Consider the following 27,769-nt stretch of genomic DNA (forward strand, 5'->3'; position numbering starts at 1 on the left):
CTCTCAGAACACTCTACACATTTCCCCTATAGCAAAAACCACAATAGGAGGAAAAATACTCCACTATTCTGGAAAAAAACACCAGAAAAACAGGCAAAGGTGCTTACCTGACTAGGCCTCAAATCAAATGCACTCTCGTGGTGCAGTGGGCCCAAGTAAAGATGGGGACTGCACATGTGCAGTAATACCAATGAGACAGCCAGCCTGCAATCAGGGATCGGCCGCTTGGCACACCGGTGCAAACAGATAATCTGCAGCAGTGTTCACACAGAGTATGCACAGCATCTGCATCATAGCCTATTAGTAACGCCCAGTGCTAACTATAATGCGTCCCGTGTGAACAGGGGCCACAGTATACAGAGCCCTCTGGGCCCAACTGCACCCCGAAAAGTAAAAGTATATAAAGTGCACAAAAATATCAAAATATGTAAGGTATTAGTTAATATTATGGCCACAATACGTAAGCTGGCAACCCACGTAAAGGGTCCTCACACTTGCCAGTCCTACTCTAACAGCAAAAACCACAAAAGGAGGAAAAAGAGGAAAAAAACCTCCATTATTCTAGAAAAAAACACCAGAAAAACAGGCAAAGGTGCTTACCTTACATTTCCCCTATATCGGCTTCATTAGGAGGATATGTGAAGAGTGGCACTAATAGCAAGAAAAAAATACTTGGCTCATGAAAATTCTTCTGTTGATTAGCCCATCATAACACCAATGATACATTCAAGCACGAGGATCGATCCCTCCTGACGCTGTGCTGGATGATGCAATGCATGCCCTCCATTATAACATGCCTCCTTACTAACACGCTGCACCTGAGTTGCACCACCATGGCGCATGTGCAGTGTCCAAGTCACTGGTGTAAATAATCTTCTTGTCAAACTATGCGTTCCACACAAAAGGAGGAAGAAAATACATGTACCAGATATGACAAACACGTGTCGGAGGTTGTGTTCTAGATGCCGGAAGTGTCTGCCTCTGCCGGATGTAGCAAGCAGCAGAGACTGTGTGCCAGAGGCTGTGTTCCAAATACCGGGTCAGCTGCGACCGCCAGAAGTGACAAAGATACGCTTCCGAAGCCGCGCTCCAGGGGGCATGTCAACAAAAAATGGTTATGCTGGTCGGTATTAAAAAAATAACCCAGTGGGAATAAAAGGATTAACCATGTGTTTCCAAAAGCCACCACCGGAGCTGCAGCCTAAATTCAGTACGCTGCAGTTATTGAGGCACTGGCAAAACTTATGTTAAATCTCACACATTAGTAAAAAATAAGAGAGAAAGAAGAATTTATCATGTTTAATTTAAATAAATGTCAATCCATACATATAAAGAGGGCAAACATTATGTTATTAAAATGTGTAAGCACTATCGCACAATGGGGATAGGTGAAGAATAACCTATTAGGTCAGTTTTCTAAGATGACAGGTTTTCTTCAAAAAAAGGCCTAGAAGTTAGCAGATAGTGACTGGGCAGAGAAAGGTGCACAAAGGGAGCTAAATGTAGCATCTAAATCACATCTGCTCATTCAGCCCTTTATGGTGTACACAATCAAATCTGTGAATCCATTTGAATTCCTTCTGAAGAATGTTGCAATCCCAGTTCCCTCCACTTCAGTGACACAAAAAGAAAATGAGTTGAGGTCACCATGATGTTTTTCTCTTACATGTCTAGAACTGGGTGTATCCCTTGCATGTTTAATGTCCCCCATGTGGTCCCCTATTTGTCTTCTCAACTCTTTTAGTTTTGCCAATATAATTATAGGGACAGGAACATTGATTAGGTAGATAACACCCTTTGTTTTACAGTTGGCAGTGTGTCTAGAATGGTAGCTTTTGCCAGTGCTTGCATTCTCGAAGGTTGCTTTCACTTCAGTATACTTACAGAAAGTACACCCACCATAACGAAAAGTACCATTACTTCTATCCAACCAACGCCACCTTTTTTGGAACAGAATATAGGTGCTATGCACCAGTTGCTATCCATTGGATCTACCCTCCCTATCAATGTTATAGATATAGGAGCATATGTGCTTCACAGACCTGTGTGAGTGCGGGAAGCGTCTGTCTGCAGTCGCGATCAGACAGGTGTGTGGAGCAGAATGATCTCACCCAGACCTGTGAGCGCAGGGGGTGAATCACTGACATGTTCATGCGTCTCAGCAATGTGCGCACTGTCAGACCTATGTGAGGGGAGCGCAGGAAGCATACGTTGTACACACTGAGGGCGGTGAGTTGGGATCGTCTACTGGGAGGATGGATAATGCTTGCAGATGGAATAATGCCAGGGGCCATACTTCAGAGGATAAAACCTTGTTATTTTTTCAGTGGAGCATAATTTTTAATAACTGTAAATTAAAAAACCACGTGTTTCCACCGGTTCTGCTTAGTTAAATATATTCTCTAAGGTGACACTCCCCCTTTAAGTGCCCTGGTTGTGACAGAGCACTTCCCGAGCCTTCCTCCCATGGTTGTTTCACCACCCAGCACCGGACTCTTTCACTTGTGTGATGGCTCACTGCCAGTGTGTCGCCAGGTGCAAGGCAAGGAAATCGGACCTATAAAAAAGAGTAAAGAGGCTGGAGCTGAGCAGGGAAGCAAAATCGAAAGGCAGTGTCTTCTTAAGTGCTCTGTAACATCTCATTTGCATATGAACTAAATTGCTAATCATTCAGGAAACGCAGCAACAGATATGATATAAAAATGGTGTTTGTGGATTTACATTTCACTCTTATGGCAGCAGAAAAAAGCGGTTTAAGGGTAAGATCACACGGCGTTTTTTTTGCTGCTTTTTTTTATTGCTAATTTTCAGCTGCTTTTTACAGTACTAGTAAAGCCTATGAGATTTCAGAAAGCACACATTGGGTTTTTGTGTAATCAGTATTTTGTGCTTTGCAGAGTTTTTTTTTTTACATAGGGCATGTCACTTCTTTCAGCAATTTTTCAGCGTTTTCCACCCATTGACTTGAATGGGTGGTGAAAAAACGCTGCAAATACGCAGGTTGACTTTTCTTGCAGCGTATTTGCAGCAGAAAAGTCAAGGACAGCCGGATGTGACCAAAAGCGCTTCCTCTTGAAGCTCATGAAGAAAATGCCAAGAGTGTGCAAAGCAGTCATCAAAGCAAAAGGTGGCTACTTTGAAGAACCTAGAGTATAAGACATATTTTCAGTTGTTTCACACTTTTTTGTTAACTAAAATGAGAAGGTGTCCAAACTTTTGCTCTGTACTGTACTTCTCAGTTTTCTGATATAAATTGCTTTTAATCACTTATTTCTGGGATCAATATTAGATAATAAAATGTTTATTTATTCTCAAGCCACTGCATCCAGTGTAACCTTATGAATTGATAAACTCTTCCTGACAGGCGGTGAGACCCTTGATGAATGTGGCCTGAAGTTTTTCCTGGCGGTTCGTCTTCATACATTTCTCACGACCTCTCTTCCTCCGGCTTACAGAGCTCAGCTTTCTCATCAAGGTATCTGTGCTGTGTAGTGCAGCTTATCTATAAGTGCAGGCGTGTAAAAGGAACATCCCTGGGAGTCCGTCACTCTGACCATGGGCAGTGTTTTGAGTTGAATCATTCACCATTTTATGTGCTTATACTTTTATTCTGGGGGGGGGGTTACGGGTTATAAAGCATGCATTGCATAGAACGCAGAAAAATAGAAACGCTTGACACTAAAGCCATTTTCTGGGACAGAGCAGGATGCCGGTCAGGGGTCAGTGGGGTGATTGCAGCGCTCTCCCTGTGTGGAGCGATGACTGCTCGCCTCTACCGGCTCTGTCCCAATGACTGAAGCGAGTGGCTGCTGAGGGAATAGAACTTCATTTTCTCCCTGCAGCCGACCATCCAGTTAGACAGCTGTGTATGTTTGGGACAGTATTTTCTCTAGATTACCACCATGGCTCTAGGACTAAGTAAATGCTGCTTTTTCATGACCAGTTCTTTTAACTATACTGGTTTCTCTATGGTACATTTTTTCAGTACATGTGTATTGGTGCACTGATGTAATTTCTAACTATGTTCATCCGTTCTAGGCTTGTCTACAGGAGATTTTGCTTGGGCTTTTCATTCTGTGGCAGAGGAAGAGCTCCTTGCCACTCTGCCAGCAATGCAGAAAGGTGACCCTACCTGGGCAGAGCTTAGAGCAATGGGGGTAGGCTGGTGGGTCCGAAACACAAACAGTTTACGGAGATGCATTGAAAAGGTATACTGGAAATACTGCAATTTTTTTCAGACATATTGATAATTATTGTGATGTGAATGTAACCCCTTAATGACTGCTGATAAGAGAATAGCATCCCCATACAGGTGACAATCCAGCAGCTGTCGGCTGTACACTATAGCTGACAATTTGCTGCATCAGCCACGATCAGTGTTTGCACCATCCATATTTGTTTAACCCCTAAGATCCTGCTGTCAATAATGACTATATCATATAAATGTTTAAAAAGAGTGTGGCTTCTCCCTCTTTACCACCATCGGCACCCTGAAATCATGATTGTGTGGTCCTGATGTTTTGTCATGGCAATTCACGAGCAAATAGCAGTCTGCCGGCTACACTGACCTGTTAAAAAGTCAGCGACGTTTAGGTGGTAAAAATCAACTTTTTCATTCCTATCATGCCACTTTGTATTAATTCCTGAAAAGCACCTGAAGGGTTAATAAACTAGCTGACAGCAGTTTTCAGTATGTGAGGAGGTGCTGTTTTTAATATGATATCAGTTTTGGGGTTTTCCAATATATAGAACCCCTAAAGTCACTTCAAACCTGGATAGGCCCCCCCAAAAAAACAATTTTGTAAATTTCTTTGAAAAAATGAAAAATTGCTGCTACAGTTGTAAACCTTTTAAAAATGCTAACAAAATAAAATAACATTTTACAAATGGTGCTGACGTAAAGCAGACATGAGGGAAACATTATTTATTAATGCTTTGCTATGGTATGACTATCTGAACTAAAGGGATAATCATTCAAAGTTTGAAAATTGCTAATTTTTTTTACATTTTTGTCAAATTTCTGAAATTTTTTATAAATAAACATAAAGCATATCAACCTAAATTTACCATTAGCATAAAGTATAATGTGTCATGAAATAACGATCTCAAAATCAATGGGATTTGTCGGTGTTCCAGAGTTATTACCACATAGTGACTCTGGTCAGATTTTTAAAATTTGGCTCTGTCACTAAGGGGAAGCAAAGTCTCCTATTAATCACCCCTTTTACCCCCCACTTAACAAATAACTAGATGTTTGCAAATCTGTACGTCAATTCTGATTCCTGACCATCTTCATCCCTGGTGTCTGAGAGCAGAAGTGCTAGAGGTATAAATCCTCGGCCAGCAGATTGCCAGAAGTGCATCCAGCCCTGCCAGCTATCAGGTAGCAAATATTAAAGAGTCCTGCGGAAGCTCGAATTCTTGCTTCGGGTGATTGGTTACTTTATAGTAGGAGGTGGGAGATGGAAGAGACGTGTAGTGATTTAGGCACACTCCTCACTGGTCCCTGCATTGCTTGCTGTATCACTAGGAGATTTGGTAGTGGGCTGCGTTCCCCAAATCAAGTGCATGCATTAGGCTATGTTCACACGTTCCTGATTTCCCTCCTTTTTTTTCAGGACTAAAAACCGCAGCTCTTTGCAGAAAACGCAGGTCCTTTTTTTGGTGCTTTTTTGGTGCGTTTTTTGATGCGTTTTTTTATGCAGTTTTCTATGCAGAGAGTCTGTGTGTTTTCTAGGAAGTTTTTTAGGTTAAAATGGCTGAAAATACCCTACCCCTAACCCTAACCCTACCCCTACCCCTAACCCTATTCTAACCTTAGTGAAAAAAAAAAAATTATTAATTTTTTTATTGTCCCTACCTATGGGGGTGACAAAGGGGGGGGGGGGGGGTCATTTACTATTTTTTTTTTATTTTGATCACTGAGATAGGTTATATCTCAGTGATCAAAATGCACTTTGTAACGAATCTGCCAGCCGGCAGATTCGGCGGGCGCACTGCGCATGCGCCCGCCATTTTGCAAGATGGCGGCGCCCAGGGAGAAGACGGACGGACGGACACCGGGAGGCCGGGTAAGTATAAGGGGGGGAGATGAGGGCACGGGGGGGGGGGGGGGCGTCGGAGCACGGGGGGTGGCATCGGAGCATGGGGGGGGTGGCATCGGAGCATGGGGGGGTGGGATTGGGGCACGGGGGGGCAGCCACACTGCAGCGGTTCTGCACCACAAACCGCAGAAAACCCGCAGATATTTTTTTCATCTGCGGGTTTTACTGCGGGTTTGACCTCACAATGGAGGTCTATGGGTGCAGAACCGCTGCAGTTCCGCAAAAAGAAGTGACATGGTACTTCTTTTTTACCGCGGCTATTCAGTGCGGCTTTTTTCGCGATTTTCCGCAATGTGGGCACAACAGTTCCTGTTTTCCATAGGGTACATTGTAATGTACCCTGCATGGAAAACAGCTGCGGACCTGCAGCGGGAAAATCGCGGCGATTCCGCATGAAAAGAAGGATGGTGTGAACATGGCCTTACACTTCACCACACTGGATTACTGACTCTGGGGGGAATCTGGAAGTAATTCTCCCAGCTAAAAGATGGAAATCTCTACTTTACCGTGCGTAAGTGCGGTTATTATCTTCCTGGACTGATTCTATGCCTCAGAGGCTTTGTATGGCAAAGAAAATATTTGCTATAGTTTGAATGTACAAGAGGACATTGATATCATCCCGGTTTTCTGATACCTGGTGATTAATATAAATGAATGGCAGCTAAACTTATAGACCTGTTTATCTCACTGTTCTACTATGTTATATTTATACTATGCTGTTTATTTCCATTTCTGATTGTCAGATTGCTAAGGCAGCTTTCCAGAGAAACAATGATCCCTTAGATGCTGCAATATTCTACCTTGCCATGAAGAAGAAAGCTGTTATATGGGGGCTATATAGGTGAGCTGCATTTTATTTCTTTTATAAAGCTTATTTTAGTAGAGACACATGTCTGAATGTTTTGGTTGGTGAGATTTTGCTTTTCACCTGGACCTGTCCGTATGTGTGAGAATGATCTATAAGTTCTGCGACTGTGTACGGAAATGTTATAGCCGACCGTGAGATGCAGACTTTTTAATATTTTTTCTTTCTTGGTTTCTCATGTTAGGTCTCAGAAAGACGCACGGATGACTAAGTTTTTTGGAAACAACTTCAGTGAAGAGAGATGGAGGAAGGCTGCTCTGAAGAATGCTTTCTCGCTCCTCGGCAAGCAGCGCTTTGAGCACTCTGCTGCTTTCTTCCTTCTCGCTGGTTCTCTGAAGGATGCTGTGGAGGTTGGAAGGAATTAGACTTATCATTAGGAATTCCTCATGTACTGTCTATTCCATAATCTTTTAATAATATCATAAAAAGTTAGTTACTTAAAAAGGATATGCTTTCATTGTCCAGTAGAACCGGCTGCTTGTATTCCATGAATTGCTTAGAAGTTTGTAATTCTTTACTATATTTTTTTTCCAGGTTTGTCTTGAAAAGTTACATGACATCCAGCTCGCTCTTGTGATATCGAGACTTTATGAATCTGACTTTGAAAAATCTTCAACTTATAAATCAATCTTGCAAAAGAGAGTACTCGGCATTGAGTCATCTGGCCGAGAGCCCACTCTGTCTTCAATGCATCCTGACCCCTTTGTGCGCAGCATGGCTTACTGGATTTTGGAGAATTACAAAAAATCATTAGAAACCCTGTTGAAACATTTGTTTAGAGATGAAGAAGGTAAATATTTTATTTAAGGAAATCTGTCAGCCGCCTTTTTACCCACCCACCCCTCCACGCAGCAAAGTACGTGTGTGGGTTGTAAGAACACAAGTGAGTCCATGCATTTGGTAGATAAAAATGCTGTTCTGCGGAAGATGAATGCACTTTAGAAGTGATATGCCATTGAGGCTGTAAGTGCTTTGGGTAGGACAGAGCACTGTCTCGGCTACCATCTCCATTCTTTACCTACACCTGCCCTCCACTAGGTAATCTATGTGCTGCTCACAGTCAGCCACCTCGTAGGGATGGGGGAGATGGAGCAAGTCAGTGAAGTGCTTTGTCCATCCCCGAGCACTTCCAGATTAGATTGCATATCACTTCAAAGTGAATGTCTCTGCAGCAGAGCAGCGTTTCTGCTCCATAAAGGTATGGATTCACTCGTGTTTTTACACCCTATACACACATCTGTTTGGGGGGCTGGGGTTCGAAAAAGCTACAAGAATCTTTTCTAAGGGGTATTCTCATCTTGTACACTTATGGCATGCTCACAGGCTATACCATGTATAGTAAATGTAGGTCTCGCCAATGGGACTCGCATCTATCTTGAGAATAATGCCACGTGGTATGCTGATATCAGTGGAGAGGTCATCATGGGAATTTCAGCTCCTCTCCACTGACAGCAGGGTGCGTTAGGGTCCCGTTCTCCGGATAGATGGTAATGTTTTTAGGTTTCTAGATCTCAAAGTGTCTTTGATAGTTCAGTCTTGGCAAAGAAAAATGGCTACCTGCAGACAAGATTCACTGATTATAAATTACAGGTGAAAACTGAAGGCGGAGGATTGAGAAGGAAAAATGTAAAGGCTTAAAGGGATATTCCGATGTCCAAGATCCTATCTCCAATATGTAATAGGTGTAATAATATTAGCAAATGCCTCCAATTAGAAATGTATAGTTTTTCTAATTCGCTACGCCTTTCCTCATGTGCTGGCTTTAGTAGGACCTTAGGTGTCCATGGTTACGGCCACTGATATAGTGACAGCTAGCTAGTTGCTAGTGGTTGTAACCATGGATACATAAGGTCCTGCCATTCCCTTCACATGAGGAAAGAGACTTGGCAAATCAGAGAAACTTTACATTTTTAATTGTAGTTATTTGCTAATATAATTTTTATTACACCTACTACATATTGGGATAGGATCTTTGATGTGGGAATACCCCTTTTAAGGCAGATTATTCATTAATTGGGGACATTTATAGGTTGTGTGGTTCAGTATTCAGTCAGGGCTCCGTTATTTGAGTGTAAAACGTCACATGGAAATGTGAGAAATAGCCTAATTTCACTGCCTGGGATGAGGATGATTGATGATCTTCTTGTAAATGGCCTTTTAGCTGTAGCAATGTGCAGACAGGAATATGCAGGACGGCGAGGAGTTGTCCGTATTGTGCAAACCTGAGCTGCCGTCATTTGCTGACTTGTTTTGTGTCAACCTGGTCCTGCCTTGCTGTCACAGACGTGATGTTTTGTAAATTACTGTCTGTGCTTTTGCCAAGGCGTCCATAGGACAGAGAGTCATGAATCTGGCATTTCCCACAGTCCTCATGTTACTGTATTAGGGAATAATTCTAGGTGACGCAAATGATAGAAAATGATCTTTACCAAAGATTTATCCTATGAAACCTGACTTTGCTGCCTTAGTAGTCTTATTTTTCAAGCCATTTTTTATTCTTACCTGTTATTTTTGGCTATTGCATTGCAGATGACTATTGGAGCCTCTCATCAAGCTGCGAACCATCAGTCTTCAATTTCTACAACTTCTTAAGAACTCACCCCATGTTGTTAAGGCGACATTTTGGATCTTCAGAGGCGTCCTCTACCAAAATGCGTCTCTCTGTTGAAAATGGCTTGACTGACAAAATTAACTTGGGGGAAAGAAAACTTTTCTTCACTACTGCACATGCTCACTTAAAAGCCGGCTGTCCAATGTTGGCTCTCGAAGTATTATCGAAAATGCCCAAGGTAGTAAAGAGATCAAAGCCATTGGTTCGGACTTCAAGTTTAGCAGATGCAAGCAAGTCGTCTACACCATTGTCTCCTTTACTTGGTGAGAAGAAAGACTCGGCTTGTGAATTTGACTGGTCAAGCTCTTTGGTCAATGGAATATCTGATGGATCCTCGGAGAAGCGGCAGAATTCTGCCCTGTTATTTGACTGGAGTCAGCCATCCACGGTCATTGAAGATGAACCTTTGGAATTAAAGTGGGACAGTGAAACAGATGAGGAGTCCGAAGGCTCAGGCTTGTCAATGAGAGAATTAAAGCCTTCACCAAGTACAGAAAGTGACAAACATGAGGCAACTGTGACTAGTTACTCAGAATCTCTAAGCATTGATGAAAATGACGTCCTCAGTCACTCTGAAGATGTGATCGCTGCTCAGCTAAAGTTCAGAGCATGTCTGAAGATCCTTACTGGTGAGCTACGGACATTATCTACTGGTTATGAAGTGGATGGTGGCAAACTGCGATATCAGCTGTATAGTTGGTTGGAGAAAGCCGTGGTCGCTTTGCAGAAGATATGTGACTACAGTGCCAATCTGGATGAGCTCAGTTCTGCCGGAGCTACTGATTGTTCTTATGAGGACAGTTCAGATAATTCTTGTGATCAAGTGGCGACGAAGCAAAGGAAAGAGCTTCTTCAGAGACGGCAGTGGTTACTAAAATCCCAGTCCCTTCTGAGGATGTTTCTGAGCTTTTGTGTCCTGCACGGATCTCATGGTGGTGGTCTGGCCTCCGTACGAATGGAATTGATATTGCTTCTTCAGGAGTCTCAGCAGGTACGTTCTCTTGTTTGTCACTCAGGTGTTGCTAACAAAGATGCAATGCATATTCTTAAACTGGAGTACAGTGCTAAGTACACAGCTTTCAGAGCCAAGCAATAGGCTTACTGTTCATGTATCAGTGCCCTCGGGGCTATGTACGTTCCTGCAGACCCACATACAGCACATTTACCATGCAGACATCTGTCCAGCCACTTACTACTACTGACCCTGAGCATAGAGTGTGGCTGGTAGATGGGGAAACTGCCCGGAGGGGGCTGACAGATAGCATATGTACCTAGAATTGTTCCAGTTTAACCCTTTTAAATCTTTTCTGTACTCTGGTGTGAAAATATAGTGTATGCATATGAATAACACACCGTGTTATTACGGCACAAAGATGTTGTGGGCACAGGAGCTAAGCCACTGTCATCAGCAGCAGTCCGCTGTAATATAGATGTAATTTCATAATGTCAGCAAGTCATTAATACAGCAGTCATAGCCCAAAACCCAATGGTGGAATTACTTAGTGCCTCCACACACACAAAAAACGCAAAACCTCGCTATAAATTTACATCATGTGCCTCAAAAAGGTGCCATTTATAGATAGTTCATTATGCAAAAATAATATGGCAACTTGTAAAGGAGGAAAAAAATGTGAAATATGTTTTGTTTGTTTTTTTAAAGGAACGTTTTATAAATCCTTTATCCTGAATGCCACAAGTATTCAGCGTGTGTTGTTTCCAAGTCCTCTGAATACAGAAATTGTTGTGCTTTGATAAATGCATAGAATTTTTTTTGTCCACCAAATTACTAATCAAACATTTTCTTTACAGGATACCTCTGTCCTTTCCAATCCTCAAACAGAACAGACATCAATCCCGCTCTTATTTGCCTGCACAGCAAGTGCCAAAACTGTTGTGGCCAATCCTCTGTTACACCTCAGTAACCTGACTCATGATATTCTGCATGCCATAATCAATCTGGATTCCCCTCCGCACCCTGATGTCCGGGGTAATAAGGTATGTGCTTGAACACATTGTGCCTTAGAAAGGTGAATTTCTAAATGTGAATTTAATAACGTGCCTGCGTTTCTTCCTTCCTTCCCTCCCAGATATATGTAATGCACACTCTGGCGGCATCTCTCTCTGCCTGTATCTATCAGTGCCTTTGTGGAGGACCGGCAAACAGGTATGAGAGCCTTAAACAGTTCTATTTTTGGAGATAGCTTTTATCTGAACAGACATAAGGGGAGGAATACATTGCAATAATTGAGAGCACAATGTATGTCTACTCTGGAAGATTGCGTGTTTTGTGTAAGAGCCATGTTGCATTATACACGGTGTTTAGGATTGACCATTGATGTAAGATTAATGTCGCATCAAGTGCTGGAATCAACAAGGGTCATCTTCTATTAAGATCACTATGGCAGTCAGTGGAGACAATGTAGTAAATGGTCAGACCAATTCCATCAGAGTGGGTCTATATCTGACATATCCATCCTAGGTTATAATGACTGTATACCATCATTCTGTCTTTCAGTTCCTCTATTCAGACCAACCCCTTTACAGGTATGGTGTACCAGAGTGTCCTCCTTATCCATCGGCAGCCTTTACGTACGGCAAGTCTGGATGAAGCCGTCATACCAAACACGTCACCCACCCATTGGCCAGGTATGGTTTCCACATAACTTTCACTCACTAATCAAGTGATTAAATAGATGATACTTTACCTGCTTGCTGGACGACTACATAACTATAATCTCTGGCCAGATTCTGTCACTATATAACTTCTCTTCTACTTGCTAGATAAGTAATGCAAATAGCTTCACCTTTACCCTTGCGGCCATTGCCTAGGAGGTTCCCACTCCATGAACACCTGAAATACACGCAAAGAACCTTTACAATTATAATTTTTTTTTTTATAGTAGAAAAATGGCTCAGAGGACACACAATACGTCCGAGGTCAGAAGCCCCGCTTTGATGCGGGCTCCGGCGGTGAGCCCGCATCAAAGCCGGGACATGTCAGCTGTTTTGAACAGCTGACATGTGCTTGTAATAGGCGCGAGCAGAATCGTGATCTGCCCGCGCCTATTAACTAGTTAAATGCCGCTGTCAAACGCAGACAGCGGCATTTAACTACCGCATCCGGCCGGGCGGCCGGAAATGACGGCATCGCCAACCCCCGTCACATGATCGGAGGTCGGCGATGCTTCTCCATTGTAACCATAGAGGTCCTTGAGACCTCTATGGTTACTGATCGCCGGTAGCTGTGAGCGCCACCCTGTGGTCGGCGCTCACAGCACACCTGATTTTCTGTTACATAGCAGTGGCGATCGTGCTGGGCCTGCTTCTAGCCTCCCATGGAGGCTATTGAAGCATGGCAAAAGTAAAAAAAAAAAAAATGTGAAAAAAATAAAAAAAATATAAAAGTTTAAATCACCCCCCTTTCGCCTCAATCAAAATAAATCAATAAAAAAAAAAAAATCAAATCTACACATATTTGGTATCGCCGCGTTCAGAATCGCCCGATCTATCAATAAAAAAAAAGCATTAACGTGATCGCTAAACAGCGTAGCGAGAAAAAAATTCGAAACGCCAGAATTACTTTTTTTGGTTGCCGCAACATTGCATTAAAATTCAATAACGGGCGATCAAAAGAACGTATCTGCACCAAAATGCTATCATTAAAAACGTCATCTCGGCACGCAAAAAATTAGCCCTCAACCGACCCCAGATCATGAAAAATGGAGACGCTACGAGTATCGGAAAATGGAGCGATTTTTTTTTTTTTTTTTTTTTTTTTTTTTTAAGCAAAGTTTGGAATTTTTTTTCACCACTTAGGTAAAAAATAACCTAGTCATGTTAGGTGTCTATGAACTCGTAATGACCTGGAGAATCATAATGTCAGGTCAGTTTTAGCATTTAGTGAACCTAGCAAAAAAGCCAAACAAAAAACAAGTGTGGGATTGCATTTTTTTTTTGCAATTTCACCGCACTTGAAATTTTTTTCCCGTTTTCTAGTACACGACATGCTAAAACCAATTATGTCGTTCCGCAAAAAATAAGCCCTCACATGGCCATATTGACGTAAAAATATAAAAGTTATGGCTCTGGGAAGGAGGGGAGCGAAAAACGAAAAATGCCAAGGTCATGAAGGGGTTAAGGCTGCTGTGGCCCGCCAATTTGGCAGCGGTACAGACTGCGTGGCCAATGATCACTACATACCGCTGTTACGGAGCAGTGCCAGTGATTAGGGTTGCATTGTGACCTACTAGGTACCGCAAAGACGCTCTGTAGCCCCAGCCTTATGCAGGTGCCAGCCACTAACTCCGTGTATTTCTTGTCCTATATAGGAATAAGTAGCTTAATCCGCCTCCTTAATTCTGCTGGGGAAGAAGCCCAATCGGGCCTTACAGTCCTGCTGTGCGAAATTCTCACTGCTGTCTACCTGAGTCTCTTCATCCATGGATTAGCCACTCACTCCAGCCAGGAGTTATTCTGCATCGTTGCCCATCCTTTGGGTGACAAGATGTGGTCTGCAGTGTTTGGTGGAGGAGCTCGCATCCCATGCAGGGGACAAATGCCTGTGAAACCAGTGACAGGTCAGTCATTACTTACACATTACTGTGGAGCCATCTTTTTATATTACAGTCCTTTGTGTTGTGCACATTTGTGTTCACCAGTTCTGTATAGCACCGCACCCTGCTTGTGTCTTAGTAATGTATTGTGTCGTCTTTTTTGTGTTTGTGCTTACACTCAGGATGATATAGTAAGGTTATACACCTTCAATAGGTGCTCATTGGCTTCCACACGGCATAGGAGTGAGGCCATTTTGCCAGTACTGTAGCTTTTAGCGAGAGGTCGTTGATCTGTCATGTTAGCATTAAAAATATAGAATTTAGTCACTATGTATATACAGTGGTGGACTCCAATATCGGCAGGAACCGCACATGGACCTCTTGTTAGCAGCTGCTGCTTTGATGAGAGAGGGGCGCAAGTCATAGACCACTTCATTTAGAACTCTAAAAATCACTTTATGCTTTTGGATTTGCATTGATGTTTTTGCCCTGAAGACAATTTGTCTTTTTATACCCTAATCAATATATTTATAGAACGCCAGGAGAACTTGGCAATGGGACGTGATTGGTACAGAGCCATGAATTGGCTCCTAGATCGCTATCCTGCCAGTATCTGCTCCTAGCCCTGTAATCAAGCATGTATATAAATAGATTGGACTTCTTAAATAGGCACTCCGAGTTCAGACACAAGCCATCACAATGAGTTTTCGGAAGCGTACGTTGCTTACCTTGTGTATGTGTGCGCTCTTTTGCCCTGTGAATTTCTGAATTTATAAGCTGACGTCTGGTCCCAGAGCCTCACTGTACCTACGTGGTGAGCTCTAGGGCCGTCTGAGCAGCATACTCCATGTGACGGGTATAGAAGTGCAGGGATTGTCACACTGCAGCTAGGTATTTGGGCACATGTATACCGAAGAGCCTAGCAGACTGCTTGCCTTGCTCAGCCAGTATTAAGTATTGCTGTCTGGTTTGGTTTTTAATGCTCCTGGTCTTCAGTCCGTTTTTGAAGTACTGTGTGACTCCGTTCCATCCCCTTTCATGCTCTGAATGTTCTCTCTCTTTTTGTTTTGACAGGAAAATACTTTTCTATTCCTAGTCCTCATCAGGTAGTTGTGTTCTCCATGGAATGTGTTGGCTTTTCCAAAGCCCTTACTGCCATCAGTACCCATAGCCCTCCCAGCCCTCCAGGCAAGAAACTAGATTTCAGTTGAGGGCAGTGTTTTCTTCCCTTTCCATTGCAGGACCATTGGCTAGCGCTGGGGGATGTTTTGTTTTTTTTTGTACTGCATTTATTTTTCAATGGATTTCTAATTGTTAATTTATTGATATAGAAGACAATTCCTTACCTGTGGTCATGCTTTCCATACAAAGAACATATGTCGCATATGGTTTTACAGAGTTGGTAAAGAAACTCTGTGTTCTTCCTGCAGAACATTAAAGACCCACTTGATAACAATCAGTACTGGCGATCAGCAGTCTGGTAGCTAAACTATTAGAAATCCATACCTTTTTACCTTTTCATCTTAGTTTACTAACATGCTGTGTGGCTAGCATTTTGCTTTTAGGTGTATGGTGTGGTTTGTGTGTTTTATGGCTTTTGTAGTCTTTCAAGGGAAGGGGTGTGCAGTGTTTGTGAATAATGGAGTACTTATTTTTGGTGAATAGTTTAGTTTGTAGTATAATGGTAAGGTAGTGATTGGCTGTGTGATAGCAGAAATTGTAAAACCATCAGCAAGCAACCCAAGATGCGCAGGGATGGCAGCTTATAAATGGCACTAGGATTTCTCACAGAGCTAAGGCTGGGTTCACATTGCGTTAAGAGCAGCCCGTTCAACACATGCGTTAACGGGCTGCTGTTAATGCAAGTGCCGATATGTCATCGCGCTAGCGCAGATAGAGCTAGCAGATGCTCCATCTGCGCTAGCAGTGACGGACCCGGAAACGCTGCAGCCCACGTCCCAGGGTCCGTCACTCAATGACAGCACATCGCTAGCGCACGCCCATTGTGCGCATTGTGTGCGCTAGCGATGCGTCCGACATAGGGCTTAATGGCGGCGTTAACGGACTGTGTAACACCGCGATGTAACATAGTCCGTCTAACGGAAGCCTCTAACGCAATATGAACCCAGCCTAATACTTCTCCTGAGCTGACCTTACATCAGTTCCATTGGTTTAGTAGAGCGGTGGTAGGGGAAATCACTGATGACAGGTCTTCCATTGAATATATACAGGTCCTTCTCAAAAAATTAGCATATAGTGTTAAATTTCATTATTTACCATAATGTAATGATTACAATTAAACTTTCATATATTATAGATTCATTATCCACCAACTGAAATTTGTCAGGTCTTTTATTGTTTTATACTGATGATTTTGGCATACAACTCCTGATAACCCAAAAAACCTGTCTCAATAAATTAGCATATTTCACCCATCCAATCAAATAAAAGTGTTTTTTAATAACAAACAAAAAAACCATCAAATAATAATGTTCAGTTATGCACTCAATACTTGGTCGGGAATCCTTTGGCAGAAATGACTGCTTCAATGCGGCGTGGCATGGAGGCAATCAGCCTGTGACACTGCTGAGATGTTATGGAGGCCCAGGATGCTTCAATAGCGGCCTTAAGCTCATCCAGAGTGTTGGGTCTTGCGTCTCTCAACTTTCTCTTCACAATATCCCACAGATTCTCTATGGGGTTCAGGTCAGGAGAGTTGGCAGGCCAATTGAGCACAGTAATACCATGGTCAGTAAACCATTTACCAGTGGTTTTGGCACTGTGAGCAGGTGCCAGGTCGTGCTGAAAAATGAAATCTTCATCTCCATAAAGCATTTCAGCCGATGGAAGCATGAAGTGCTCCAAAATCTCCTGATAGCTAGCTGCATTGACCCTGCCCTTGATGAAACACAGTGGACCAACACCAGCAGCTGACATGGCACCCCACACCATCACTGACTGTGGGTACTTGACACTGGACTTCAGGCATTTTGGCATTTCCTTCTCCCCAGTCTTCCTCCAGACTCTGGCACCTTGATTTCCGAATGACATGCAAAATTTGCTTTCATCAGAAAAAAGTACTTGGGACCACTTAGCAACAGTCCAGTGCTGCTTCTCTGTAGCCCAGGTCAGGCGCCTCTGCCGCTGTTTATGGTTCAAAAGTGGCTTTACCTGGGGAATGCGGCACCTGTAGCCCATTTCCTGCACACGCCTGTGCACGGTGGCTCTGGATGTTTCCACACCAGACTCAGTCCACTGCTTCCTCAGGTTCCCCAAGGTCTGGAATCGGTCCTTCTCCACAATCTTCCTCAGGGTCCGGTCTCCTCTTCTCGTTGTACAGCGTTTTCTGCCACATTGTTTCCTTCCAACAGACTTACCATTGAGGTGCCTTGATACAGCACTCTGGGAACAGCCTATTTGTTGAGAAATTTCTTTCTGGGTCTTACCCTCTTGCTTGAGGGTGTCAATGATGGCCTTCTTGACATCTGTCAGGTCGCTAGTCTTACCCATGATGGGGGTTTTGAGTAATGAACCAGGCAGGGAGTTTATAAAAGCCTCAGGTATCTTTTGCATGTGTTTAGAGTTAATTAGTTGATTCAGAAGATTAGGGTAATAGGTCGTTTAGAGAACCTTTTCTTGAAATGCTAATTTATTGAGACAGGTTTTTTGGGTTATCAGGAGTTGTATGCCAAAATCATCAGTATTAAAACAATAAAAGACCTGACAAATTTCAGTTGGTGGATAATGAATCTATAATATATGAAAGTTTAATTGTAATCATTACATTATGGGAAATAATGAAATTTAACACTATATGCTAATTTTTTGAGAAGGACCTGTATATAATTATATTCAATGTTGACAAAACAGCATCTTTGACAGAAAAGATTGATATTTGCTATTCATTTAGTTCAATAGCCGATAAAGTTTTTCAAGATCAGAGATTTTAATCCTTTTTCCATAAAAAAAATAATAGTTCAGACCTTTGTTCCTTGGCGTTACAGCAGTGATGAAGGTTGGGCTTTGTGATGTCCTTGATAAAAGGATTATTTTGTGGAATAAGCTTGTTTGGGAAGCTAAATATATTGCATGTGTTCCTCCAAAGGAAGACATTTTGTCATGTGAAAGTCTTGTTCCTGAAACGTTTCCTGCCCACTCTGGTGCCAAGATGTGGACCATGAGCAGAATTGGCACGTTCGAGTGGCGGATAGGCCAATGCCGGGCACCTCTGGTGGGGACTTGTATACTAATGAACAAAAGTAATGAGTATGGTGAAATCCATCTCACAGCCTTCCCGACATCAGGAATCCAGTGCACTAGCAGATGCAGCAGACCCCCATGATAAAGGCGGGGGCAGCACAGGAACAAAATAGTGATGAAACAACCGCTCACAAACCTACTATTCACAGATGGGGTGGTCGCCTAGTATTAAAAATGCACACAGATGATGCTTGCTAGGGCACCAGACACACAGATAGATTTGGTAAGATCTGCCGAGAACCTGATAATCTGGTGGTCACGTAAGAGTGGCCGCAGATGCTACAAGAGAACGCTACTTGTATACCATAGATGGCTCCGTAGACAAGAGCACATGCACGCTGAGCATGCTCAACTGCGAGCAGAGGATAGGCGAATGCCAGACACCTGTAGGTCACTTACCTACTTAAGAACAAAAGCGAGAGGCCTGTTGAAATCCAGCATGTCCGCTCAGTCAGCAGGCCCCCATACCAATTAGATGGTCGTTCGCTCCTGTGGAAGTGGATGGGTGATGTTCTTCGAAGATGGACAGCCACTTAAGCTGGAGAAGCCAATGGTCTGCGTATGTAGTTATGGTTGACTAGGGTTAATTGAGGAACAATGATCAGTGCTAGTATCGAGGTCTTTCCCAACATTCATTTTAGGAGTGAGCTTTTAGCTGCTACGTAGTTACAGGTGATAATGAATTTTTCGCTGTCCTTGGTGTTGGCATGCTCTTTGCTGTTTTGTGTGTTGCTGTCACGCTCCATTCCATTATTTCCTCCATTTTATATTATTTCTATTCACTATTATATCCGCTGTAATATGTTGAAAGACAGCCTGTTCCCCTTGGTCTCATAGTATAACATGATATATAATGTGATAATTACAAAATATGTCCTTGGATGTCAGTCTTAGTAAAGGATAAAGAGTATGTTCCAAAATTAGAAGCCCACCCCCCACCCATGACATAAAGGATAGCACGGGGGACGCCAGGGGTCGTTTTGAATCTTGGTACATACCTTTGGCTTTTTTGCAGGATACTTTTTTTGCCTCTAAAGACCATTGTTTTATTGCTGACCACCTTCCGTTGGGCATGTGCATGCCGATAGTGCACGTTTGGGTTCTTCAATGTGTTATATGTAGAATATTCTGTGTTGTATTTCAGCTTAATAATCCCAGGTTTATATAAGGTAAGTTGATTCCAGTTAACTTATTTTATAGGAAGACTATTAAAACCAGTGGCCACTTAGTAGATATTTATCTGCCGTCATTATTGTTTGGTATGAAGATTTCATGCACGATTCCCAGCAATCCAAAAGAGAAGACGCAGCAGTCCCGGACATTCAGATGTCACAGTGGGTGAATAGAATGTGATGCATCTGGATAGCCGTCTCTTGGGATTTCTGAGATGATGATAATGGTGGCAGAAGCAGTTCTGTTTTTTTCCCTGCTGCTTCTTTTGTAGATGCTGGATGCAAACATAAGGAAAAAAGGCAGATCAGCATTAAAGGGCCACTGTCACCCCCTCCAGCCGTTATAAACTAAAAGAGCCACCTTGTGCAGCAGTAATGCTGCATTCTTACAAGGTGGCTCTTTTAGTTCTTGGTGCAGTTATTGCCAAAATAAAGCATTTTATAATTTCGCCAAAATACCTTTCTTTAGACAGGGAAGCAGGTCTTAACCCCCCAGCTGCAAACGCCACACTGCCGTCACTCAAATCTTCAGGGGTGCCGGGCGCCGCCCCCTCCGCACTGTTTTCCAATGAAGTCCGTTTAGTCTTGCAGACTGCGCCTGTGCGGCCGCCCTGCCTGTGATTCCCAGCCCCGCACTGTGCATAATGCATAACACACTGCGGGGCTGGGATTCACTAGCTGGGTGGCCGCACAGGCGCAGTCTGCAAGACTGCATGTGAGGTCAGACGGCCAAAGCTCACTGCGCCTGCCCCAGGCAGTACTAAACAGCGCACGCACCGGATTTCATGGGAAAACAGCACGGAGGGGGCGGCAGTGTGGCGTTTGCAGCAGGGGGGTTAAGACCTGCCTCCCTGTCTAAAGAAAGGTATTTTGGCGAAATTATAAAACGCTTTATTTTGGCAATAACTGCACCAAAAACTAAAAGAGCCACCTTGGTAGAATGCAGCATTACTGCTGCACAAGGTGGCTCTTTTAGTTTATAACGGCTGGAGGGGTGACAGAGTCCCTTTAATTCACCGCCCATTCCCTCATTTTAATGTTTTTTTGGGATCACACTAGTGATGACCTATCTTTTTTTGATAGGTCTTCAGTATTAGATCAGTGGTCACCGACTCTCAGTAACTCCCCCAAGCAATGCAGCCTCTTCGTTTTTACATTTCTCTGTCTACCTGCATGCCGTCCACTTATAATGTCTTAAAAAAACTGCTGGCCCCAAAAGGTCTCCAATTACCATAAACTTTTACTAATAATAAACTCCTATTAATTGGTAATGAAGGGATACAGAGCACAGCTCCCGTGAGTGTAGATCTAGTGGGAAGGACTGTGTGATCTAGTATGTGAAATCCTGAATCTAGTGCAGCCCGAAACTACCACCATATGCATAGATATGCCATTACATATCCAGGGGCACAACACAAATTTCACCTATTCTTCAGGTGACGTGTCTGGATGGGGAAGCTGTTAAGAGACTGTCAGCACAGAATGACTGATCAGTCCAAATACAGGCTCTCGATCCATCATGATGAGGCCAAAACAATTAATGTGCAGGCATTGCAGAACCTTAGGTATCCATGGTTACCACCACCGATATAGAGGCAGTCAGTTAGCTAGTTGCTAGTGGTCGTAACCAAGGATACCTAAGGTCCTGCAATGCCTGCACATGAGGAAAGAGACATAGCGAATCAGAAAACACCTATACTACATTTCTAATTGAAGGTGTTTGATAATGTTATTATTATTACACCTACTACACATTAGGATAAGATCTTCGAGATGGGAATACCCTTTTAATTGCTCTTGACACCTGCTTGTTTTCTATCTATCTCTGTTTTTCTCTTGCTCTGTGAAGCCAGAACTGTCACTCAAAGTAAGGGAAGATGGAGATAGAGGGAAATGAATCAGGTGCATTTAAGTGTTTGGCCTCATTATAATGGACAGAGCGCCTGGATGTGGTTTGAACAGTCATTCTATGCTGACAGAGCCCCTTTAAGGAATGAAGTTTTGCCCCAGCTATGGGTGACCCCCTGAGCTGCCATTGCATGCAGTCAGGTCCATATGTCCTATTGAAGTGAAAGGGAGCTGAATGCACACAGATCGAATACTGCTGGCCTAACCTAAGGGATAAGCTATTTTATCCCAGAAAATCTCTAGAGGTAAGGGTTTGTGCACATGACCATATTTTCAGTCTGAGTGTGATCCATCAAAGCATTAGATCGCACTCGGACCAATGTTATTCTATGGGCCGTACACATGTTCAATTTTTTTTTTCCCTCCGACTGAGCTGGTCTGAGGAAAAAAATTGCAACACACCTGAGTTTGGTCCAATATTCAAATCACACTCTGCCATGCAAGTCAATGAGTTTCTGGAAAACATCGGATTTCACTCTGATGACATCTGAATGCAGTCCCATTTCCACAGACTGACATACTAGAGAAGAAGAAGAAATGTTTTTTCTCCATCTTCTCCTCATCCGAGAGCATTGGATCACACTCTGATCTGATTTGCGTAATCGCCCCAATTGTCTCAGATGAGAGAATATATGCCGGTGTGACCCTGGTCTGAGAGGGCAAAATCACCTCCGCGCCCTCAGCAGTTACATAGAAAATACTATCTGGATTGTACGTGGCCACTGTGGGTGACGTCTTTGCACGGATTCTGATACCATTGTGTGTTTTTTTTCTTTATAGTTGGTGCTTTTGGACGTAGGTTAGTTCTTTTTTTCGTGAGTCTTCTTTTACAATATTACAGTTTCTATTGTTTCTCGTTATTTTATAGTTGTTGTATCTCCTCCAGCTGAAGAGAGTGACAAGGCTGCAAAGCGGTTCAGACTTTCCACAAAATCTCCTCTCAAAGAGAGTCCATCTGTTTTATCGTCATCAGTGTTAGACCAGGGGTCATCCATATTCCGCGAGAAGTTCGTCCCCCCTGAACTCAGCATCTGGGATTACTTCATAACCAAGGTACCTGACAATGAACCTTTTTATATAGTATATACATGTTAGCTACTTACTGTGTCCACATCAGGAAGATCTCTGGGCATGTAGTCCCTCATAGTTAAAAATACAGATGGGGAAAGAAGAGTTACAATTTCTGGAAATAATCATTACATACATTGAGAGCATTTACACTGAACATGTAAAAATAATGCAGTGTGAACCTAGCCCAAATGAGATTGGGGGAGGAGGTCTTGTAATGGCTAGGTGGTTGGTCAGATTGATTTGGTAATTAAATCAGTAATGGGAATTAACATGATGTATGCCGTAGCATTTGATGGTACAGTCCACAATGAGTTAAAGGCAATGCAAGTACCGATGCAGATGTAATAGTTCCAGTCCATAATATCTGTCCACCTCTGATAACACAACACATTTGTACAGGAGCAGAGATATCTGGCTCTTCCTGCTCCATCCCCAGCAGGTTACTGTACGGAACATAGCGAGGTATGCAGTAATGTGTTCATTATAATACTGTTGGGATAACAGATGCTGTAACACAGAATATCCCGGCCACTGACATCCCCTGATGGAGCAAAAACTGAAGTGTTCAGTAGTAGACTCCAAATCAAATTCTTAAGAAAGGATGATTGATTCCGCTATATGCTAGCTCCATCCTTTAATCCACTAACTGATACCTAAACAAATATAAAAAGGACACGACATAGACAGGAAGGGATGAGGAGGAGAATGGGGGAAAAAGGCACAAACTCTGTGGATATAGTAAGGCCAATCTGAGCCCAATAATAATCCCAAATCCGTCCACTCCAGCTCTCAGCAAAGCCGTCATATATTCCGTTCTACGGATGTCAGCAATTCTATTTAGTAAGTGTTGGTGGGAAGGGGGAGAGGTCTGTTTCCAATTAAGAGCTATCAAACACCTCGCCACAGTGAGAATGTGTAACAGCAGTTTAGCTGAATTTTCCCCATCCCTCTAGGAGAGACATTTAGGCGATAGCTGGATCTAATTCAACCTCCACATAGAGAACCCTGCAAATTAAGGCTCTTACGTCCTCCCAAAACGAATGCTCTCCGGACAAGACCATAAGATGTGTCATTGAGAGCCAGCCTCCGAATCACAATGCCAAGAGAGGTTCGAGAGCTGGGGACTCAATCTATGGAGGAGCTCCGGAGAGTGATACCCGAACATCAACATTTTGTACTGATTCTCCTTATAAAGAGCGCAAACTGACGATTTAGCTGCCCTATTCCAAATATGTTGCCAGGTTTGAGGCGACAAACCCCTCCCCAAAATAGATTCCCATCTATTCCAATTGCTGACCCCCATGGGGATAGTTTATTATCTTATATATTTCCGAGATGAATCCCTTGGTTGATGGCCCCTTTTGCAAATCCTCTCAATGTCAGACTGTGAGGACACCTATGATGCTCCATATAACGACAAGGTGCTTAATCTGCCTGTACTGAAAGAACTCCCTATTAGAGTAAATCTAGACTTGATATCGTCAAGGGAAAGAGCCTCCAACGTGTCCCCATCCACCAAGTCCGCAAATCTGAACAATCCCGCCGAAATCCACAGAATCATTGTATACTTTTTACTGAACAGTTATTGGAATGTATATTACAAGCATCTTTTCCCTTTCAGCCTTTCTTTCCACAGTCACAAAGCAGACTGGAATATGACTCTGAGGACAGTCTTGGAAGTGACGATGAGGAAGAAGACGACATGTCACTGTCTGACGTCCAGATTCAGGAACACTCCAATCCTAACTCTTACAGGTACAGTGCGGCATAGCAGAGGTTCTGTTACACGGCCACTGTGAGGGGTGGTGTGGGGAGAGATTGCAGTCATTACCAAGGTCTGGTGCCATAAATGACAAGTGATTAGTTTAATTGTCCACCCCTAAGTATATTTTCAGCAAGCTGTGCAGCTTGAAGAATCTTGCTAACGAGTAATGTACACACTGTCAGGATTTCTTTCCAGTAGAGATTCGTAGATCAAGGAAAACATTGAGCAAAGCGCCAGAGATGCTATTTATCACATGACCGCATTTATGTATATAGCCTCCTTGTGGTTGTGTGACTACTGCTGGAGTCAGTTAGCGGAGCCGAATCTTAACTGTGCAGATTATTCTACTACATTGGGATTCGGTAAGTGGTTTGCCAAGAATTTACACAGGGGAAGACAACCCATTTAAAGGGATATTCCTGCCAAGAGCATTTCTCTTTCGTCCTACGGAGGAACTCACAAACCGTAGGATAGTCTGTTGCCACCTGGAGGCTGACACTATTAATGCAACTAATAGAAAATTGCCTCCTCCCCGGCAGAATATATCTTGCCTGCTAGCACCAGGCTCCTCAGCTTTTCAATGTCAGTTAGAGGCAACCGATGTCTGAGTCTGAGACCTATTTTGGGCCTTTAGAGGCCAGGTTAGGCGTTAACCTTTTGGGCTGATCAGAGAGATCTCTCCCATTCGTTTTTTTTTTGTGACTTTTTTTTTCTCTCTCCTTCTCCAGGACAGAGCATTAGAGTGTTCGGTTCCCTCCTTTCCCCTTAGCGGAACTCTCCATCTTTTCACCTTAATGAGGAGATTGCTCTCCCTTCTTTAGGTACTTCGTCCTCGTCTCTGAGAGGTTCTCACATAAGGTGATGTAGCCAGAAGCTGGGCAGCTCTGCCGGTCCCTCAAAGCTCCGTTTGGATGCCTTATGGTCATCCCGGTATGCTCTGTCAGAGGCCCGGTCTCCTCTGTGGGTGATCTCTGCTCGCTGGATTAGATCAGACACTAGAAAGGCTTATAAGGCAGGTGCTGGTGCTGCCCCGTTCAGGCTTAGGGCGCACTCTGCATGGACTTCCAAGGTCTTTCCGGGCAGTTCTTCGCCAGGTGTCGACCTTGCAGCTCTGTAAAGCAGCCACTTGCTCATCAGGGCATACTGTTTCCAAGTTTTACAGGGTCCACAGCTTTGCTTCAGCAGATGCAGGGCTGGGGAGGAAGTTACTGCAGGCAGCAGTTGCTTAGGCGGTCGATAGTGTAATAGTGGAAAACGTTTACGTTATTCCCATCCCTGGAACATCACACTGTTACGGTGTTCCCCAATAGTACCAACAAGAAATGAGGATTTTTTACTCACTGTAAAATCTTTCTAGTAGTCTTTATTGGGGTACACATCTGCCACCTTTTGTTGCCTGGTTGGGCGTGCATTATTTTTATTTTCAGGCTTTAATTCATTTGTCTGTGTCTCACTGATTTTTGACTAAACTGAGGAGCCTGGTGTTAACAGGCGAGGAGACCATTTTCTGTTAGTTGCATTAATAATGTCAGCCTCCAGGTGGCAGCAGACAACCCCACGGTTACTGTGTCCTCCAATGAAGACTACGAGGTTTTATGGTGCATAAAAAATCCTCATCAATGCTAGATTGGTGGGGATCCATATTGGAAGACCACCTTTGCTTGACTTTTTGTCATTACTATAAACTTTGTGTGTAGCAGCAGGACACATACATGGTCTCCAATGCATGCAAACTCTGCCTAGCCGCATCCGTGCTGAAGGACGGAAACTGAGATCCCCATTCTAGCAATCAGTGGAGGCCGAGCAATAAGACCCATGTAGCATTTATCCGCTGTCCAGTGGAAAGAAGAGATACAGGCTCAAATGCTCTTTTAAGGGCTGCTGTTAGAGATTTTGCACTTTCACTAACTAATAGTAAGTTCCATTAAGTTTCTGTCATTTTGATTAATAAATAATTGCTCCACGGACGGTACTATTTTTCCCATCAAAGCAGAATCCGCACCAGAGGTGTGTACAATAATGTCCTTTTTTTAAATGGCCACTTTACGAAATATCCATTATCTGTGCTGAGCGATTTGTAGAAACTGCCTCTACTTCTGTATCAGGGCTAATGTGATTGTCAGGATGAAAAGTCTGCAGCCTGCGGTCTCGCTTATCATTTGTTCCAAGGCTTAGCGTAACTTCATTACCGATCTTAAGTGCAGTATTCGCCTACTGTCTTCCCATAATTCAGTGTGGTCAGATCACATTTGTTATTGATTGTTTCCTATAAACTTAATATACAGTAGTGCCGGCTTTATCTCTCTATAATCCTGGATAGAGGCAAGCCATCCACTACCAAGTTAGTGAGTGGCCACTTTTACAGCAACTTTTTCCAAATCTGATTTACGCAACTGATTTGTGATTTGAAGAGGTTTTCTGAAATATTGTCTGCACGTGCCCTATCCCTGTCTCCATGTCCGTACAATGTCCCCGGAGTAATCTCATATTTAAGCAACGGTGTGTGTACATGACATAGTAAAACTGCAGTATGGTTCCTCACATGGAAATGTATTCAGGGTCCACGTTCTAGCTACATAATAATGCCACTATGCTGATATACTGTTATCTAGTTACGTGTTCCTCAATGGGGAAATTTTATTAATATTGTGTTAAAATAAGACTATACCAGTCAGACTGAAATGTGGAGAATTTAGCACTGGCTCACACCGTGTGATAGAATTGGTAGACATGTTAAAAACCTTGTTGGCTGGTTTACTTTATCCCAATATTTATGGCACACTTTACATTGTGGTAAAAATAGACAATGTCAAAAACTCATAAAAAATCTGTCACAGGTCTTGTACACTAGGTTTTCTCACAAGATGAGCAAGAATTCTGATTCCTTTATCTTAGGGAGTTCAGTTTTGGAATTTAGAAGCCGAGATGTTTCTTGTGAACCCTTGTGGCCTTGTTTCCCCACATCTCCTCCACTAATGCTTTGCCTGTATTACAGCTGGGCTCTCATGCGTCTCACTATGGTGCAGTTTGTGCTTCAGAATCTCAAGAGCTTTTACCCCTTAGCTGGACACGAGCTTTCAGGTAAATATATGTGACTAGATTGTGGCCCGATTCTAACGCATCGGGTATTCTAGAATATGCATGTCCCTGTAATATATGGACAATGATGATTCCAGAATTCGCGGCAGACTGTGCCCGTTGCTGATTGGTCGAGGCAACCTTTATGACATCATCGTCGCCATGGCAACCATTATGACATCATCGTCGCTGTGCCCGTTGCTGATTGGTCGAGGCCTGGCGGCCTCGACCAATCAGAGACGCAGGATGTCTACGTCCTTTATGACATCATCGTCACTGTGCCCGTTGCTGATTGGTCGAGGCCTGGCGGCCTCGACCAATCAGAGACGCGGGATTTCCAAGACAGAAAGACAGACAGACAGACGGAAAAACCCTTAGGCAA

The 27,769-nt window shown here is 43.2% G+C and overlaps 1 protein-coding gene across 1 annotated transcript in view; it reads left to right on the forward strand.

The window, feature by feature from the left end:
• Positions 1–27,769, forward strand: part of DMXL1 (Dmx like 1) — a 230,094-nt gene that overhangs the window by 139,120 nt on the left and 63,205 nt on the right. Inside the window, exons 19-31 of the mRNA XM_069753398.1 lie at positions 3,365–3,475; positions 4,039–4,208; positions 6,848–6,945; positions 7,154–7,319; positions 7,504–7,759; positions 9,499–10,571; positions 11,390–11,575; positions 11,668–11,744; positions 12,096–12,226; positions 13,909–14,157; positions 22,342–22,526; positions 24,166–24,299; positions 27,305–27,390. Of these exons, the coding sequence (XP_069609499.1) occupies positions 3,365–3,475; positions 4,039–4,208; positions 6,848–6,945; positions 7,154–7,319; positions 7,504–7,759; positions 9,499–10,571; positions 11,390–11,575; positions 11,668–11,744; positions 12,096–12,226; positions 13,909–14,157; positions 22,342–22,526; positions 24,166–24,299; positions 27,305–27,390 (2,922 nt within the window). The remainder of the gene's footprint in view (positions 1–3,364; positions 3,476–4,038; positions 4,209–6,847; positions 6,946–7,153; positions 7,320–7,503; positions 7,760–9,498; positions 10,572–11,389; positions 11,576–11,667; positions 11,745–12,095; positions 12,227–13,908; positions 14,158–22,341; positions 22,527–24,165; positions 24,300–27,304; positions 27,391–27,769) is intronic.

The sequence above is a fragment of the Ranitomeya imitator genome, chromosome 1, assembly GCF_032444005.1.
Source record: "Ranitomeya imitator isolate aRanImi1 chromosome 1, aRanImi1.pri, whole genome shotgun sequence".
Classification (NCBI taxonomy): Eukaryota; Metazoa; Chordata; class Amphibia; order Anura; family Dendrobatidae; genus Ranitomeya; species Ranitomeya imitator.